This window comes from Sphaerodactylus townsendi, linkage group LG02 (genome assembly GCF_021028975.2).
Source record: "Sphaerodactylus townsendi isolate TG3544 linkage group LG02, MPM_Stown_v2.3, whole genome shotgun sequence".
Lineage (NCBI taxonomy): Eukaryota > Metazoa > Chordata > Lepidosauria > Squamata > Sphaerodactylidae > Sphaerodactylus > Sphaerodactylus townsendi.
The window spans coordinates 126,298,268-126,317,448 of NC_059426.1; the positions used below are offsets into that span (position 1 = coordinate 126,298,268).

The 19,181-nt window shown below is 42.4% G+C and overlaps 2 protein-coding genes and 1 non-coding gene across 4 annotated transcripts in view; 1 reads left to right on the forward strand and 2 right to left on the reverse strand.

Moving 5' to 3' along the window:
• Positions 1-3,995, reverse strand: part of KNL1 (kinetochore scaffold 1) — a 36,532-nt gene extending 32,537 nt beyond the window's left edge. The window contains exons 1-4 of one of the 2 annotated variants that reach the window (XM_048484828.1): positions 3,814-3,995; positions 3,109-3,153; positions 2,590-2,620; positions 1,413-1,472 (exon numbers count right to left, since the gene is read on the reverse strand). In XM_048484828.1, the coding sequence (XP_048340785.1) occupies positions 1,413-1,472; positions 2,590-2,620; positions 3,109-3,143 (126 nt within the window). In that variant the 5' untranslated portion in view covers positions 3,144-3,153; positions 3,814-3,995. Of the gene's footprint in view, positions 1-1,412; positions 1,473-2,589; positions 2,621-3,108; positions 3,161-3,813 lie in introns of both variants that reach the window. The other variant, XM_048484827.1, reaches the window with a different exon arrangement.
• Positions 3,996-4,330: 335 nt separating this feature from the next.
• TRNAS-GCU lies at positions 4,331-4,412 on the forward strand. Its single transcript has one exon. It is a non-coding gene; the product is annotated as a tRNA-Ser (tRNA).
• A 7,544-nt stretch (positions 4,413-11,956) lies between these two features.
• Positions 11,957-18,586, reverse strand: RPUSD2 (RNA pseudouridine synthase domain containing 2). The gene is made up of 3 exons (XM_048484336.1): positions 18,061-18,586; positions 15,177-15,473; positions 11,957-13,189 (listed from the first exon to the last, which is right to left on the reverse strand). Exons 1-3 carry the CDS (start codon positions 18,541-18,543, stop codon positions 12,419-12,421), a joined length of 1,551 nt encoding a protein of 516 aa, XP_048340293.1. The 5' UTR covers positions 18,544-18,586; the 3' UTR covers positions 11,957-12,418.
• Between the last annotated feature and the right edge of the window lie 595 nt (positions 18,587-19,181).

Sequence of the window (19,181 nt, forward strand, 5' to 3'; positions counted from 1 at the left end):
ACCCAGTGCTTTTCAAAGGGCAGAAGACCCGTATTCCGAGCAGCTTAAGATTCTCAGACACGTGTCTGCGTAGCTACAAAGACAGCTCATTAAAAAAAATTTAAAAGGAAAACTATATATTGCTAGAATCGGTAGGATGAGCTGAGTACAACTATATCCCCTTTGGGCTGAAAAGGCGCCCAGGATCAGAGCCTGCAGGCCAAATGCCTTAGGACAACCTTCAGCAAATGGAAGCTGGGAGAACCCCTTCTGCAGCACAAAAAATGTCGGGTGCAAGCCGACTAGAGAGCAAAAAGAATTGGGCGTTAAAAAAAGCCTCTTTTTTCCTCTGATGCCTGTGCTGTCCGGAAAACAAATGAGAGGCATTTTTTTAAAGACATCCCCAGGACGTCTTATTTTGGGTGTGCAGAGTGAAATTAAGAAGTCCCCCAGATGTCTAATTTGTGCTGTGCAGAACAGACCTCAGAGGTGCATGGGGGTTCCTTCCGTACCTACCAAAAAGGCTCCTTTGTGTGTTTGGACTGGCTCAACTTCTCTCTACATACTGTCACCTCTTCTATACACAAATATGTGCAGGTTAGCAATTGAAGAGGACAAAAACTAGAACTGCAACTCTTCTTTTGTAGTTAACTAACCTATGAGGTTTCACTGGCTTGAAGATAACATCTAGTATTTCTATAAAGACTGAAAGATAGTTTGGCAAGCAAAGCAAATTTGTTGGAAACTGAGTTACTGAACAGTTAGATCACCCTGTGACAAAAGATGAACGTTCTGTAAAATAAAGGTAGCACTTAGTAATGCATCTAGACTATCAGGAGCAAAAGCATCAATCATAACTGAAAGAGTGTGCAGTTAAAACAGCTTTAATGGCATCAAACTCAGTGATTACTCTGTCGAGCTATGAACGTTGATACCAAACTTCTGGGATAACGGTCATTTCATCACAATCTGGAGCTTTATTTCAAGGTAAACCCCCCCCCCCCCCCGCAAACACTCTTAATCCCCTCATGATCCAAACAGCAGTGATCTTGCATGTTTTATATCTTTCTAAGGTAGGTTTCTAAGCATAAACAGCCAAATCAGTAATAATTTTAAGTTCTACATCTCTTCTGATACGGAAAGTGTACAATGTAACTCAAGAAATCTTATCTGATACAGAAAGTAGAGCTAAACAGCAGTATGGATTAACCCTTATAGAAAATATCTATAAAGTATTGCAATCTGATCCCAAACACCATTCAGTCCTAGTGATCACAAGGGAGCTTGCTTCCATATATATGTGTCAAGATATTATTTCTACTTATATAGATATCACTATAGATATTTTAATCAGCAGGATGTTGCAGGTTCTGAAGTAGATTAGAGACCAGCCTTTAAAAAAAATACTAACAGAGTAAAAAAATGACATTTACCTGGATGCACTCATTTCCACTCATTAGCTCACGAAGAGGAGTTCGGGGGACTTTTAAAATCTAATAGGAAAATTAGTATAGATGAAAAAATTTTCAGTGCAAACTATTCTTTTTTTTAAAGTCAGCTGTTATGTTTTAACTAAACACACTTTTCTACAGCTGATACTGGCTTGCTTTGCTGACAGGGCAGCTACAATAATAAGAGCTCCAGAAAAAAGTCTGGTTGCCACAGGTTACACCCTTGCCTGTACATAAATGGCTCCTTTGAATCATTGCCCAATTTAAATCTGCAGATTAACTGAGAAAAATTTCTTGACCGATCATTATTGGTTGTAGGTCATAAAGCAGGGAGTGTAAAGTTTTAACAATGCACCTTAAAATAGAGGGCATTTGGCTGAAAAGGGCCATTTATCTGAGCTCATATCCAGATGAGAAACGCATAGTATAAGTCAAATAAAATACACATATAGAGCCACCTTGGGCATAGTGGAAAGTTAGGATGTAATTTTAATTATCTTATTTATTTACAGTACTTATGCAACATATGAACTGCAGATAAAAATGAACTCAGTGTCACAAAGTTCTCTCCATTTTTTAAAATCAAGACTACACCAAAGAATGACATTTTATTGTGGGTAAGCATGCCTTGTTAAGTCATTTTGTTTACTCCATGACGAAATATTGTTCTGCTAGCAATAGACAACATGCTCGATCTTTTATCAAAGGGATACCATTTTACTATGTTTGTATAGGCATTAATAAACAGCTTTGACCTGGATAGCGCAACTATCTTGATCTTGTCAGATGTCTAAACATAAGCAGGGTCAACCCTAGTTAGAGTTTGGATAGGAGACCACCAAGGATCTCTATGTAGAAGCGGGCAATGGAAAACCACCTCTGAACACCTCTTGCCTTGAAAACCTTCTAGGAGTGCCATAAGTTGGCTGCAGCTTGATACCACTTAACAAATACATTAATATACATCTTAAAATTATAACATTTTCTTTAGCAGTTTTGCTTTGCATTAATGTTTCTCTTTATACAAATGAAAGGATTACCACTTATCTCTGCAAGAGAAAAAACAGACCTTTGTCTCATTTTTGGCCTGGTATACTCCGCCCAGAGCCCTCTGGGGGTGGGCGGTTTAAAATCTAATAAATAAATAAATAATACTTACTGATGAAACTCTTCTTTTAGTTGTATGGTCACTAAAAACAAACAAGAAGGAACTCAATGTACAAGCAAAATGATCCCATAAACTCCTCATAATCCCCAAAACTAAGATGCTCTTAGATAGCACACGCCATACCCTCCACCCATTTGGTAGACTGACCATTATTAGAGCTAAGTACAGTACTTGTACTTTTAAACGTCACACATTTTAAACTTTGCATACCAATCATATACTGAGAAAAATATGAATTATTCATGATATGTTCTTAAAATTAGTTTAGGTATCATAAGAAAGTTAGTATTGCATATGTTTCGATTTCTCTCTAAACTTCTTTCCTTCTCAAGATAGCCATGTGAACAGCTTGAAGAATTCCAGAAAAAATGTGCATCTCTAGTCACATACATATGCAGGAGCTTGCAAAAGAATCACAGTTTCCGATAAAGGAGGCAGTGTTCTGGGCAAATAAGACTGCAATTTTTAAAAAATCACCATAAAAACATTTGTTGAGAAAGTTCAACTTACTCTTCTGCAATTATTTCAGAATAAATTCTGTCCATCTTGGAGGGCCTGGTTTCTACAACAGCCATAACATTAGTATCTCAAAATATTGTGTGAAAACAACAACAACAACAACAACAGCAAGGAACAGTTAAAGAGACCTCTCTGGGGACTCATTTTATTTATTTCTCCCCTTTCAAAATGACCACAAAGAGTAAACGGAGGTGTACTATTTATTCAGATTACCACAGTCCTGGGATTCAATCATAAATGTAGTTTATGATTTTAAACTTGGGAACATAATTCCTAGGATTACAACATATCCCCCGCACCTTCCGACCGCGATCCTAGACACACTTTTGTTAGTAATCATTCAGAGAATCGGGCAGCAAATAAAACAATGCCAGGGCGAAGCTAGAACTGCTCTTCCTGATGCAGGTTTGGGGGCGGGCAGGGAAACATTAATCATTTGACTCTCCCCACAGCCGATTCTTGCCACCTCCAATCAACTCTGTCCCTTGGGCCAAAGAATCACATTTGGCAAAACTGCTGCTTCTAGGCCACGTCTTGGGACACACAACGACTTAAGGGAGCAAACCCACGGGCAAAGTGAGATTTGCTTCCGAGTAAGCATGTACGGAACAGGGCTGCTGTGGACGCAAGGAAGAGTGTGAGAAGCTAAAGCGGCCCTGGAATAGCAAAGAGAATGGCGGCCATTGCAAGACTCACCCTAAGGCCACGTCCCGACTTTCGGCTACAAGCGGCGAGGACAGCGGCTGCACGAGGAGGCCGCAGAGCAACCAATGAGCCCGGCCGCCCTCAAACCACCGCGTCCTAGCGAGGAAACCCGCCCTTCAGCACCCCCATGAATTTTGACTGGGGCCGCCAGAGAATTCAAACTAACCGCCAAATCGTGCGCATGCGCCTGGCTCGCGGCATACCGTAAAAATAGACCGTAGCTCGCCTTTGCGACATGGCAGCATTCACGTTCCGTACAATATGGTGGCTTCCAAGTAGGTAGGCCAGTTCAGCTCTCCGCCGCAATTGCAAGGTGTTGAGGTAAAGGAGGCTCGAGAAAGCGATCTGCGAGGTTTTCGAAGGAGTTGTCATTAATGACTGCTTTGGTTCTGCGTATCCTCTGCATTTATTAGTTGAAAAACAAACTGCATCTATATAAATATACGATTGAAGCACAGATTTGGCAGTAGCAGTTTCTTCTGGCCTTGGAAGGAAATAAAATTCCTGTGACGAGGTGGCCGAGTGGTTAAGGCGATGGACTGCTAATCCATTGTGTTCTGCACGCGTGGGTTCGAATCCCATCCTCGTCGTCAGTTTTTCCTGAAAATGAACAGCTTCAGGGGATCATATCCAGTATTGGTTTTTATAATATTTATTTGCCAACTGGACATTGTGTTTTGATACACACTTGCAATCCTGAGCTCTTTTTTAGACGTTGGTATTAAGTAGCTGTTGGTAGACAGTGCTATATTACTAAAATACTATAAAATAGACATTCTGTACAATATAACCATTAAAAATTGGAATAAATTTATGTATCAAGGCTCAGTGCTTGTAAAAAGAAATATTTGATATAAGGGAAAAGCATAGATGCTCTTTGTTAATACACTGTTCTTTCTCAAACAGGATCAAAACATTCACTCGAATTCCTATTGCCAGTAAATGTTCCAATAATTAAAAACAATATAGCACAGTCAAGAACATCATTCATCGGGGGACTGGGAATTTTCTGTTTTACTTTGCTTCCTTTGTGAATCCAGCTATGTTTTCGATTTAATATTGCAAATATCCTCATTTTGGAGAGAATACTTATTTACTGAGAAATGTTGGGCCTCAGGTGACATGATTGTTCCTGGAGACACATTGCTGACGCCCAGCACGGCCACCACAAAACTCAGTACCTTCCAAGGGTCCAAAGCAAAAGCCACATCATACCTTTTATTAAAACCAGCTAAAAGAACACAAACTTTTGAGCTCTTCATAACTCTTCATGGGGCACACAATTAAAAGGGGAGAGACAACATATCTTTCAAGGGACTGTTTGGTAGTGCTTGTGTTAGGATACCGGTGGGATGATTAGCAGGCTTCAGTGGAGGCAGACAGTGGCTGTTAAAGCTGGCATCTCATTGCTCCCCTCCACTCTTTCTGGAAACAGTGGAAATCACTGGTGTAAATTTCATTTGAACCAGGTTATGGGGCATTTATGCCAGCACTGGAGTACGCATGCTGATACCAGCGATTCATGCCCCCAGAGACACCCCCAAACCTCGCCTTGGATTGCACTGTAACACAGTGACATGCACAATTACTTAGTTGTTTCCTAACATGTAATTCTCACTCGTGCAATCAAAAACAACTTTGCTGCTGCCACATATCATTTAGCTCTGTTCACAGTGCAATCCTAAACAGATGAGCAACCCAATCCAGAGCCTTGGGCAGAAGGATGGCATTGCTGCGGCTTCTGGTAGTGTGGGGACAGAGACACCCCCGCCCCCCGCAACCCACACTGCCGGAAAGCCCTTCATAGGGCTTAATGGACTTCTGCCACCCAAAAGGGTGTCACCGTAGGTCTATGCCCCGACCTGTGGCACAACTTCCCGCAAACCTGAGGTGGAAGCTGACTGTCAGGTCCTCCCCTGGGAACACCTCTGCCATGCCCCCGCTATGCCAACAGGGCAGGAAGATGCATGGAAGTGCTCTTGCTTCCGAGTGATCTGAGGGGCTACAGCAGGCATGTTTGCCCTTTCACCTGGGAAAGTGTTCTAGGGAGGACAAATCTGTCGGTGTGCGGGGGGGGGGGGGGGTGCTGCCTCTCAAAGCCAATTTGCCCCCCCCCCCCCATTGGGCTGTTACACCCATTTTATTTATTTGTAAAACATTTATGCCACCTTTACACATAAACTGCTCAAGGCACCTTGTGTGTTAAGTGCCAGCAAGTGACTTCTTACTTATGATGACCCTTTGAATTAATGTCCTTTCAAAAGTCCTGTTGTTAACAGCCTTGCTCAAGCTGGCGTTTCCTGTATCAAGTTTAATTCATTTTATGCTGGGTCTCCCTGTTTTCCTACTGCCTCCAACTTTTCCTGACCAGGACTCTTGTCTTCTCATTGTGTGACCAAAGTACAATAGTCTCAATAAGTCATGCATGTTACTCAGAAGAAAACCTCTGTTTAATGAAGTTTGCAAGCAAGCAAGCAAGCAAGCATAGAACTGCAGTTTTACAGTGCAATCCAACCCAGAGTTTCATCCTTCCAAGTCTATTAAAGTAAATCAACCATAGAGAGGAAGCTGATTGTTATAAGTCAAGGGATGTATACTTAAGTGGTTCTGTTCTCCAGCTTAGAGTACACCTATCCTACACCCCTCTGGCTCTTTAATTTAAAAAGTTGCTGGTTCTTACATATACCTCCTCTCATACTGTCCATTCCACCAGCTAAGATCTTCCTGACAAAACCTGGGCCTTCAAGAGGTAAAGCAGGCAGTGACCAGAGATGGAGCTGTTTCAGCCATGGACCTTTTTCCTGTGAATACCCTTCTTTAAGCTTGCTTTACACCTACCCAACTCTTTTAAGGACCAGTGCCCCCCCCAGATTTCTTGTTATTCAGGCTTTTAGTTAAGGGGGTTGATTTTTTAATATAATTTGCTTCTACAGTTTTATCAAACTTATTTTAAACTGCTCCATAAATTATGATGCTTTAATGCTCTGGTTGGATTTGTAATGGTGAGGTTCTATGCTTGCTTGCTTGCTTGCTTGCTTGCTTGCAAACTTCATTAAACATGGAGGTTTTCTTCTGAGTAACATGCATGACTTATTGAGACTATTGTACTTTGGTCACACAATGAGAAGACAAGAGTCCTGGTCAGGAAAAGTTGGAGGCAGTAGGAAAACAGGGAGACCCAGCATAAAATGGATTAAACTTGATACAGGAAACCCCAGCTTGAGCAAGGCTGTTAACAACAGGACTTTTGAAAGGATATTAATTCAAAGGGTCATCATAAGTCAGAAGTCACTTGCTGGCACTTAACACACACCCGCGCGGAGTGCAGTGAATGAATTTTCTTTGTGTTAACTTTGATACTGTTTGTCACCATGCTATTTCGCTCCTCCCCAGTGCCTTATTACCAACACATCCTGAATGATGGGCATCCTGACTAATGTGACACAGAATTCAGGGAAACAAATGTAAAATCTGGTGGGTTGTTAAAAATGGTAAAGACTACAGCAGCACATCTAAGCATCACTACTTTACCACTTAGCCTATCACACCACAATCAGTCTCAGTACCTGGAGACCCCACGGCCAAACTTCTGCCCAAGTAGAACCAGTTGACCTTTAAATGGTCAGCCTGGAGGCAAGGAGGCAATGCAGAGGGACTGGTGGTTTCCTGGCAACAGGATAGCCCTGTTTTGCATGAGGTTGTAGTTGCCACTTTATATACTTGGACAGATGTCCAATCTCTGTGCAGCTCACAGCATTTATGTATTTGTTAACATTTTCCCATGAATTCTGTCTTGTAAGGCAAAGCTTCCATTTTCAGATGTTGTGCTAATTTTTGTTCAACACAACTTGTGATGCTTGCTTTGCTATTAAATCTCCTTTGCCTATTAAGTTTTTGTAAAGGGAGAGCTGACTAATCCTGTAAATAAAGTTGATTAATTAAGGGAGTCATTTTAAAAATAAAGCCATTCAATTCATGGCTCAGAAGTAAATTCCACACCTGCAAATAGTCATTTGCTCTCCTCACTATGACCATGCATGGCTGAATCTTCCATTCTTTTTCAATTTATTATGACAGTAGCTAGCTAATTACTTCACCGAGGATTACAAAGATGTGGTTGTACTATTTCCTGCAGTGAACTGCAAGCATCCATTTGATAAACTGTCTCCAAAAATAGAAATGATAGTTTTGGCTATTCGGGCTGTTGACGGTGGAAAGTGCCATGAAGTTGCCGCCAACTCATGGCAACCTCATAGAGTTTTCAAGGCAATTTACATTCAGAGGTGTTTGCATTTGCCCGTGTCTACATACCAACCACAGACTTCCTTGGTGGTCTCCCACCCAAGTATTAATCAGGGCTAGCCCTGCTTATCTTCTGAGACATAACAAGATTGAGCCAGTCTGAACCATCCAGATCAGGGTTGTTAATGTAACCCCCATGCCCAGAATGGGTTGAACCAGTAAGGGGGTGGAGACTCAGAGCAGCAGAAAGGCTGCAGAGCTCTTTGGAGAAGACAAGACTACCAGACTCGGACCTTGGTTCTATAAGCCCTTAACACCTTGTTAAGGGTTTTCTTTTTGTGGTTGTAATGGGTGAGAGTTCTCCTGGAAACCTTCATCATGTTGCATCCTGTTCATCAAGCCCTTGGAGTCTTCAGGAGCCAACCCACTTGCAAAGAAGAATTGGACTTGGCAGTATCAGTAAACTGTAACTAGAAGGACTTGAAATGCAACCTGACCTTGAATTGTAATGTTTAAATGTTGATGTTTAATGTTATTTGTAAAGAGAAGTAAATTGTTTTGTTTAAATTTGGTTCTTTGCAACTCCTTCCAAGTACTGCCCCACAGAACCCACAAGCTGAGGTTACATTAAGACTTCTAGGAATTAAATGTTGTTTCCTTCATGCAGTTATTAATTTCTAATCCTTGCAAGGACAAATTAGCACATTGGTTCTCAATCTTCCTAATGCCGCGACCCTTTAATACAGTTCCTCATGTTGTAGTGACCCCCAACCCTAATACTTATTCATTTTACAGATGGAGAACACTGATAGTCTTAGGCGACCCCTGTGTGTTGTTCGACCCCCAAAGGGGTCCTGACCCACAGGTTGAGAACCACTGAATTAGCACATCACAACACCCCATCAATTGAACTGTGTTAAGGAGCAGCTCAACTTGCTATCTATCAGTTCTAGTGTTCGTGTATTTTGAAGCTTTTTTCATCTATGAATGTTCCCCATACTGCTATTTATTTTATAAAAACATTATTGTATGTGTTTTTTCTACTTTCTTTGCAAACCCACCCCTCTTTTATGCTTTCTTCACAAAGATAATAGCCCATCCCAATCATTTTTAAATAGCCCTTTCTTTTTTGTATCTTTTGCATTACATTTTTAGATGTACAGTGACCAGAAATGCACACATTATGTCCACATATGTAGACTTAGGAAATGACCAAAAACACCTTTCACAATTGCAATTGTTGTTTTTCCCCACATTGCTGCAGCACACAGAATAAATGTTTTCAGTTAATTTTTTACACTTCAACATAAAAATCTGACTTTTAATGTGCACTCATTAATACATTAATTTACACTATATTATTCTGCCTGTGCACATTTCTACATGCTTAACACTAGATATCACATGCCATTATTTTTCTAGTTACTCAGATTGGATAGGACTTCTGTCTACTGTGGACTTATTTTCTCATATTTACTACGAAAAATATTGCAGGATTTCTTTTCATGATCGGAAACTGCCTTTGTCAAACAATTTTTAATGTATTTCTTGTTGCTGCAAAGAATCCAGAAAACTCAGATCAAATTATTACTTGTACTGTCAGCATGTGACATGGTTTCAGAATTAAGTTTTGTTGCAGGAAAGTAATGTAATTCCTCTTCCACTTACCATGATAATCATGTAGGTGTACTGTAAGTCACTCAAGCTTCAAAAGAAGAACACTAAAGACACCATTGCATTTGCTGGGTCCAGGCTTCAGGCCCTTTCAAGCATACAGACTGTGCCCAAATAATTATAAAGACATTTTGATATGTGTATTATTGGAACTGGTTCAGTTCTTCCTAAAAGGCTTCAGATATTATAACCGCAAATGATTGCTCAGAAGCCAGGATTTTGAAAGCCATGAAGCTGGCAGTTAAAAACTCCCACTGGGCAATTCTGCTCTTCAGGTTAACAATCATTACAACTGTTCAGCGAGCCCCACTGTACAATTAATTTATTGGAATGAGAATGTGCAGTGATCCAGGAACAAAACAGCAGAATGGTAGCCAACCATAGTAAAGTGAGAATGGCAATAGGCAGCAATTAAAAATCTGTTGTATTCCAGGCTTGTTGAACCATGCAGCCCCCTGCCTACTTAATCCAGATTCATACCAACCTGTTGCAACCCAGTATGATCTGTTTTTGAACACATCGTTCTGAGGCCTGCTGCTGTCCAGAGAAAATATGATTCAGTAGATGGTGCTCTAAAATGCACAACTGGGGTGTCTTACACGAGGCAGGTCTACTCTTCAATGTTAAAATTTTTTAGAAGTATAAACAGGGTATGAAGCATGCACAAAATTCTCCCAGCATAGGGGCAATTTAGAGATTCATTTCTACTCATGCCATGAAAGCTTGCTGGGTGGCCTTGGGCCAGTCACACACTCTTAGCCTTCACCTTGGCAAGTGTATGGATGGGAAGCCTCCAAGGAATACCAGGGTCGTGATGCAGAGGCAGGCAATGGCAAACCACCTCTGGATGTCTCTTGCCTTGAAGATCCTACAGGGATGCCATAACTATAACTTGACACCAAAGCAAACAACCACCACCACCTTTCCACTGCCTTTTATTGAAGCCCTAATAGCCCAGACCAGGCAAATCTCATCATAGCTTGGAAGCTAAGCAGGGCAGTGCTTGGATGGGAGACCATCAAGGAACACTGAAGGTGCAACACACAGGAAGACCATGCCAAACCACATCTGCTCATCTTTTGCCTTGAAAACCCACGAGGTGGAACTTCATGGGGTTACCATAAGCCAGTTACAACATGATAGCACACTTTGCCTTTATTTTGATTTGGGGGACCCAGAGCAGCCTAAACATTGCTCTTTGCTCCTCCATTTTTATTCACAACCACCATGCTGTGAAGTAGCTTAGGCAAAGATTATGACTGGCTGAAGGTCACCAAGTGAGATTCCATAGCAGAGTAATGATTTGAAGTTGGGTTTCCCAGATCTTAGTCTGACACCCTTTACACATCCTATAGAGAGACAACACAGTTATGGTCCCTTGTATCTGCTCCAGTCATCTACTCCCAGCTGATTTAATGTGCAACAGTCCTGGAGTCTTGCTCACCAGAGCAAGTAAGGAGGAAATGGGTTGGCAGAGCTGTGGCTGCCCCATTTCCCTCTGCAGTGGAAGTCTGGAAGCTACACCTTAAAACAGCCATGTAGTAACGCTAAGTGTGGACAGTAAATATATTTGATTATGTGATCAAGTAAGCAGGGCAGTATAATTTTCCTTGCATGCAGAAAACCTAGCATTTTGTCATCAGTGATGCTGTAATGAGGAACTAGATGTCCTACTCAGATTCAGCAGCAGGTGGCAGAAAGGATTCCACAATGGACGTAACATCCTGAGACATGGCAGAACTTAAAACCAAAAAAAAAGATGGTTCGATATAAAACAATTTAAATGTGTGTGTGTGTGGGACTCCTTGATGAGGCAAATCTAACGAAGAACGCTGCAAAGTACTTAATTTCATTAAATTTAAGTTTCAAGTGAAATGCAGATCTGAGGCTGTTCTGAACTGAATTAAATCATAAACCTTTTGGCAGAAGCTATGCTTTTTCTATGTTCTGACATGTGTTTTGTATACATATACATATATTTATAAACCCAATGAATAAATAAATATATACTGTTGGAGCTAAAGATACATGCAGACTAAGGCTAAAGACCAAATTCATTACAGATGGATCATGGATGGCAGGATGAAAGTCTCACATTTGCCACACTAAACTCAGGCAGTTTTTTGAAGGCAGAGTGAGTCTAAGTGCTCACTGATGAACAGGATTGAGGAAAGTTCATCATCTTACTGAGAAAGAAGGAAGACAACAAAGCACCAACTTATTATATGAAATCTGTTGACACAAGCTATGATTAAAGACTTTAACATTCCACCAGCTCTTACACACTGAGATAACATTCCAGTTGTAGGCATTCTGTAAACAATGAATACAGGTGACCATCAAATCTTTTTAAGAACATTATCTGTAATTTTCTCATTACTTTTTTTTTTGCAAGAAAGATTTTAAAAATGCAAGGCAAACCCTGACTACATGCTTCCTTGTGAACCTACCTGACCACTGCAGTCATCTTTCAAGGTTCTGTAAAAGAAATAAATCATACTGCAAAAGCTAGTTTGCAAAACATTAATTTTTTTGCATGGCTTCTACAACAAATCAGACAAGAGTTTTTCCTTTTCCTCCACTGTTCAACAAAACCAGCGATTACAACAATTAAAAAACAGCATGTGTGGGAAACATTCTTGCCGTATACAAATTTAAGTCTTTACAAAACATTATAATCTCAGGTCTCTTCCCAGTTGTCCTGCGCCCACTGAGGCATCTTGGAGCAATATTCAAAGTCTGCCCCTTTGTAGCACAAGGCATGGAGATACATCACAAGATCTTTTGGTGATGGGTCCGGTCTCACTGTTTTGCATTCTCTACATAAATGATCCTTTCCATCCTGCTGCTCACTTGTGTGAGTTTCTCCACACTCTGACTCATGAGCCTGTAACTGAAGGACAGAATTCTGAGGACATGTGAATGTTTCACCCTCACTTTCGCTCTTTGATTCATCACTTCTGCAAGAATTGGTGCTTACAGAGCTGGCCTGTGCAGGCTTCACACCATTCCCGTGGCTATCGTGTTCTTTATCTCCCACAGTTTGTGTCAGATCTTCTTCAGCTATGTCCAAGATACCCCCACTCTCTTTCGAAAGGTGTTCTCTAACCAATGCCTGCAGCAGCTCTTTGTCCGTTTTGTTAATATGGCCACCTTTACCTTTTGCAGGTCCCCAGACATCTGCATTGTAGATGGGATCATTGACAATAGGGTGCCCCAGAAACTGCAAATGGACACGAATCTGGTGGGTACGCCCGGTGTATGGAAAGCACTTCACCACACTAGTCTTGCCATTGTAACTTAGCCTCTGGAAAACCGTTTTGCAGGTTTTACCCTTGGGGTCGACTCGACACACCCCCACTTTGTAGGAAACAACCAGGATGGGTTCTTCACAGGTCACCTCAGTTTCTGGAAACTCTCCAAGTACACGGCACACATATTCCTTCTCCAGCTTGGGGGGTGGGGGTGGAGAAAGGAGCAAGATGAAAATCAAGAATCAACATCAATTCAAGAGCTAGAATGCAGATATAAGTGACAAATACAGTGCTGCCTAGTCAATTATATTTCCTCTCATTTTAGAGCACCTACAGCATTTGTTGTTTAGCTTCCTTAGGCAACTCCTGTTATCTGAAAACTTACCTTGCATCTCATTGACCCATTATTTAAAACTTAAACATAGAGCTGAACAGAAAAAAAGCTCAGTTTATATATAGTCGGGCTTTTGAAAAGACCTCATAGGAAAAAAACCCTAATCCATTCAGTGGCTAAGAATATTTCTGTATTCACTTAGCATTCAGGGTATCAATTACACCTTAAATCAGAATAAATACTTATTTCCACAATACTAGCTTTGATGGCTATCCATGCACCCCTACAGCTTGCATCTTGTGGAAAATTTTCTCATATTGGCAGGGGTAGGTGTCACCAACTCTCCCTTGATGCTGTTCCAGAGGGGGGGGGGTTCCCTTTCCCCAGGATCAGCTTTTTAAGGCGTATTTTGGACAGCAGGAAGAATACAGAGGTGGGGAAGATACACTCCCTTCTCTACTGGATCCAAGGCAAAAACTGGAAACTATTGCAAAATCCTATCAAAACCCAAACACTGTCATCAGAACTAGATTAATCCTATGCACAACATGCAGCACCAGTTAGATAACATGGTGAAAAGGGCTGAAAAAATATACCCAAGAGACTTTTTATTTTGAAGAAAGCTGTAATGCACTGGATTAATTAGGCAATACTGATCTTCCTTTAATTAAGTCATTTTATTACATTTAGACGGTCCCACCTCTCCTTCAGTCTATCTACAGCTACAGTGATGAGCAAACCAATGACAAATATTTGCAGAACAGCTGTAAGTAAGCTAATGACCAAGGACCAGAATTCTTGAACACCATCTAAGTCACTCTCCTTTTCCCCTTAGTATACCATCAGCTGCCAATTTGAAATCTTAGCATTCTAAATTCTGACATTAAAATGTTATAGCTAATATAAAGGAAATTAGTGTAGGCATACTGGGAAACTACACTCTAAATGTGGGCTGATGGGAATTGTAGTCCATGAACATCTGAAGTACCAGAGTTGGACACTTCTGTTCTACAGGATTAGATGCTTTTGCAGTGCAGACCCACACTCACACACATCTTCCAACATTTACAGGGCTGTAAAGTATAGTAATAAGGAAATTAATGCACATCCTCCAACTGCCAGTTTTAGAATTTGAAAGTGAAAAATGTATGACACTACCAGGTTGACCATACACAGAATTATGCAGAGGCAGCTGGCTGTTCCCACTTTTTGACAGGGGTGCTTGCAGGTTTGAAACACTGTTGTAGAGAAGCACTAATTTCATAACACAAACAACCTAAGAGCAACTGTGCTATCATGTTTAATGCAGTGACTAACCAGGAAGGCCTGTTGCTGTTGACCCAGGTGTGATAAGAAGCAGGATGTACAAATGCAGCAATTTGGACAATCAAAGCAAGCTCTTTTGCGTGTGTGCACATGCTGTCAAGTCACAGCTGCCTTATGGTAACCCCACAGGATTTTCAAGAAGAGATGGTTTGCCATTATCTGCCTCTATGTGAGCTGAGAGAGATCTGAGAGAACTGTGACTGGCCCAAGGTCACCCAGTAGGCGTCATGTGGAGGAAACCAGGTTCTCCAGGTTAGAACCCTGCTGCTCTTAACCACTATGAGAGGCTGCAAATATGAAAAATGGAACTGACTGCACATCTGTTCTGCAGCCAGAGGCAGCAGTTTACATGAACAGCAATTGCATGCAAGGCAACTGGACTGAGCATTTTTCCAGAAGCCCTTTTGGAATCCACCAATTATATGAACTAGTCCCAAAAAGATTTCAAGTGCTGTATTCAAGGGTAACATTTATTGTAAACGTTTAAAGAAAAAAAGTATATCAAAACAATGCTAGATCTTCACCTGTCGTTCACGAACTTGCTCATCAATCCGCTTGGACACTTCTGCAGATTTGGCAAATATAAGGACACCTGAGGTCAGGCGATCAAGCCGATGAATTGTGTGCAGCTCCTTCAGGTTATGCTCTTTACCCAAGATGAAGATGACAGTGTTGTGCCGAAATCTGCCACATGGATGGACAGGTAAGGATGAAGGCTTATCCACAACCACCACCTCCTCATTTTCTACCAGAAATTCAATCGGCTGTGCTGTGACTGGGGGTTCATGGCGATGCACCGTGTTTTGCAGGAAGTCATTATTCTGTAAGTAATGCAATTTATATTCAAAATAGCAAAGAATATTCAGGAATAGTCTGTTCCAGAATTTATGGTTAAATTCCACAGAGTAAACCAAGGAAGTACACAGTAAAAAAACAAGCTAGAAAAAGAATAGTGAAGAATAGTAAGTCAAGTTGGGTCTGCAGAACGAAGAGAGAATCAGCAAATAAATACCCCCCCATTTATTTATTTATTTATTTTATTAGGCTTTTATACCGCCCCATCCCTGAAGGGCTCTGGGCGGTGTACAGCATATAAGAATAACAATATAAAATAATTAAACATTTAAAAGCAGCGATAAAACTAGAAATTTAATTTACACAATAATCTCAGTAAATAGAGATATAATTAGAAATATGTGATTGGCGCCCAGCATTCCAGATTTAAAATTCCCTCTCCCCTAAAAACTGCTGCTATATTATTTTAAGGACCAGCACATTGCTGAAACAGGACCTCTGGATCCAAATCCATATATGAAAGGTACTTGGTAGAAAACTGGCTTTTTAGCCTCCTGCAGCGAACCAGTCATATTGAACTTGTGTCAAGACTACATCAGTGAATGAACTGTTGGAGGAGTGAACGCCTTGTCACACAGAGCTCGACACAGAGTGCCAGCAACTAGTCCAATCTATCTGAGTGAGTATGAAGCTCCGCACAAACCTATTTAAAATGCTGAACTGAGAAAACCACAACTTTGCTCTTCACTTTTCTGGCCACTGACCAGAAGAAAAAAGACCAAAAAATGCATATAAATCCTCCACGCAACAAGTGGTCATTTTTACCCTCAGCCAGCCTAAGGTGGTGAGAAAACTGTGAGCTGGGAGCAGAAAGAAAGAGGATGTAATAAGACGGTGGTGCAAAGCATGTGCTATGGGCACAAAGGGAAGGAGATATCATGGGGTACTGGCTATGGGAAATCCAGTAGGGGAGAAGTACCAAAGTTTGCAAGTTGGGGGTAGTGTGAAGAGAGCCATGCAAGACTGCGATGAAGGGAGAGTGTGTTTCATACTGAAGAGAGAAAAATAGGAAGTGTTAGAAAGAGAGATAAGAAACAAGAAGCAAACACTGATGTGACTCTTTGGAGTTAATACAAATTGTACACATGAGTTGTCGAAGGCTTTCACGGCCGGAATCACTTGGGTGCTGTGTGGTTTCCGGGCTGTATGGCCGTGTTCTAGCAGCATTCTCTCCTGACGTTTCGCCTGCATCTGTGGCTCATCATGATCCTCTGAAGATGCCAGCCACAGATGCAGGCGAAACGTCAGGAGAGAATGCTGCTAGAACACGGCCATACAGCCCGGAAACCACACAGCACCCAAATGTACACATGAGCTCTACATCTGACAGCTAACATCCTGATCTACTTCCCTTCATAAGTGAGGGATTATATATGTTTGATCCCTAGAGGGAAACATTTTCTCTGCATGGACAACTAGATATCAGGATTCTCTTCCCCAATATGCCCCACTGAAATATATGACTGAAGCCTTCTGAAGATACCACTCTTCAAATGGATGAGATCAGTAGTTGCCTACACTCAAGTATCTCTGTTGTGGCCATTTTGGGGCCAAGGAAGTTAAGGTGGCCAAAGACGTCAAGGTGGCTCCCACACTTCTAATTTTCACACAGAATTTAAAATGGAATTGTTCAAGACAGCATTTTTATAAAAGGTGTAATAAAAGGAATTGGTTAGGAGGGGTGCTTTCAGGATGGAATACGGTTGTGCTTTATAGCATTGCTTATTGCATGCATTACCTTGTTTGTACTGCATTGTTTATGACTTGGTAACCTAATTGCTGCAAGTTTACAGTATATCTATGCAGGTTTCTTCATTCCATTATTTTCCTAATTTCGTAAAGTGCTTTGAGCATCAGTGAGACAAGCAGACCATAAATGCAATACACTGGCCATTCTCCCTCTACCACTCACCATTCCTGGGTGAGAAAGCAGCAGATAAGGAAATAAGAATTTGAACTGAAATTTCTACTCTACCAAGGTCAACAGAGAAGTATTGCAGCCCTGTTTGTAGCTGCAGTCCCACCCCATATCCAGCTTGCATCTCCCTGGAAGAAAAGCAAGGGGGATGGAGGGTCAGGAGAAGAACCGAACCAATCCCCTATTCCCGACACGTTAGGTTTCTGCACGCAGCGTTTCTGTTCTTCCGTTCTGGAAAGGTGCCGACATATGACACATTCCGAAATAGTACAGTCTGGAAACAGGTATTGTCCACCTCTCATAACACGAGCGCTAGGAGTTTTTTACTACTGGTTTAAAGAGTCCTGACTACATTTGAACTGCTGTACGTAAAGGTCTTGTTTGTTTTGGTTTTTTTTTTTTTAACAGATGCTGTCTTTCGACATTAGCTCCCACGCGTGTCGCACTTTTTGCGAAGCGACGGGCTGGACTACGATGTGCTTTTAAACCGGGTAGGGAACCTGCGGCTCTCCAGATGTTTAAGACTACAATTCCCATCAGCCTACCAGCATGACCCAATTGGCCCATGCTGACGAAACTGATGAAGTGCTGGTCCTAATCTGGTTAAACAAACGCTTTGATTGCTGCTCACTCGCCTTGAGGACGACGCTGAGGTCCCGGACGGGTTGCTCGTTGAGGCGGAGGCGGCCGGCGCTGGCCGCGGCCCGGTAGTACTGGAGGGGCTGGGCGCGGAACTCGCTGCTGAAGACGTCCAGGAGGCTCCTGCCCAGCCAGCGGCCCTTGCAGTAGCTCTCGAAGTCGAAGTAGTAGGGCCGCACCTTCCGCAGCCCGCCCTCGAAATAGTAGCTGGTCTCGGCGAAATGCGCCTCGCTGAAGCCCACGCCGGGATTCCGCTTCTTCGGAGGCGGCACGTAGCGCTTCTCGCCCTCCTCCGGCAGCCCGGCCCTCTTCTCCGGCAACAGCCGCCGCCGCCGCCGCTTCGCGGGCGGGGGGAAGCCGGCCTGCTCGTTGGCCTCGGAGAGCAGCTTCTCCGCCATGCCTGCGCCGCCCACAGCAACCGGTGAACCGCGCCGGCCTCCCCAGGCAGGCACGAGAGACGGAAGCCGCCCACGATGCATGCTCGGCCAACCTCCGCCCACGTGCCACCCCAAGGCCTGGCGCCTCGGTGACGAAGCAGGTGAGCGACGAAAACGAAGAGGAGGACGAGCCCCAGGACGGCCAAGTTTCTCCTCCGTAAGCTTAAGGCAGGAGTAAGTTTGCGGATAGCCCTGTGGGTCTGCAGAAGAAGAACAAGATTCGAGTCCGGCAGCTCAGCTTTTCCAGGGTGGAGGTTTTCCAGAGTCAACGGCCCCCTTTCTCAGATAGCTGGGGAGGTGGCAGAAAGGATGGCAGAGGGGGTTCTGCAGTGCTCACCTAGCTAATGTGTTCCTGCAAGGGAGAAAACTAGGCCAGCAAAAAGGGGGAGAAGGCGATTTCTTCTAGTTTTCTTTGCATATTCCTAATGGGAAGTGGACATCCATGAGATAAGATGCTAGTGATGCATTTCATTCTGCCACCTCCATAAGCTATTACCTCTCCACTTTAGGTTGTCATTACATAACATGCTAAACTGATGTCAGGATTACAAAGCATATACTCTGTGTACAATATACCACTCTATAGTGATAGTATTAACTATTATTTAGGCAGATCAGCTTGTATGTGCAGTATCTTGGGATCAAAACGGAAAGCTAACAACATTGTATTGTCGAAGGCT

Bases quoted from the DNA above. Each gene is read 5' to 3' on its own strand.
- RPUSD2 (XM_048484336.1), bottom strand. From the start codon at position 18,543: ATGCATCGTGGGCGGCTTCCGTCTCTCGTGCCTGCCTGGGGAGGCCGG. The intron at 15,474-18,060 runs GCGAGTGAGCAG...CATTACTTACAG, and splicing joins ACCTCAGCGTCGTCCTCAAG to AATAATGACTTCCTGCAAAA. The intron at 13,190-15,176 runs GTGAAGATCTAG...CCACCCCCCAAG, and splicing joins AGCAAGTTCGTGAACGACAG to CTGGAGAAGGAATATGTGTG.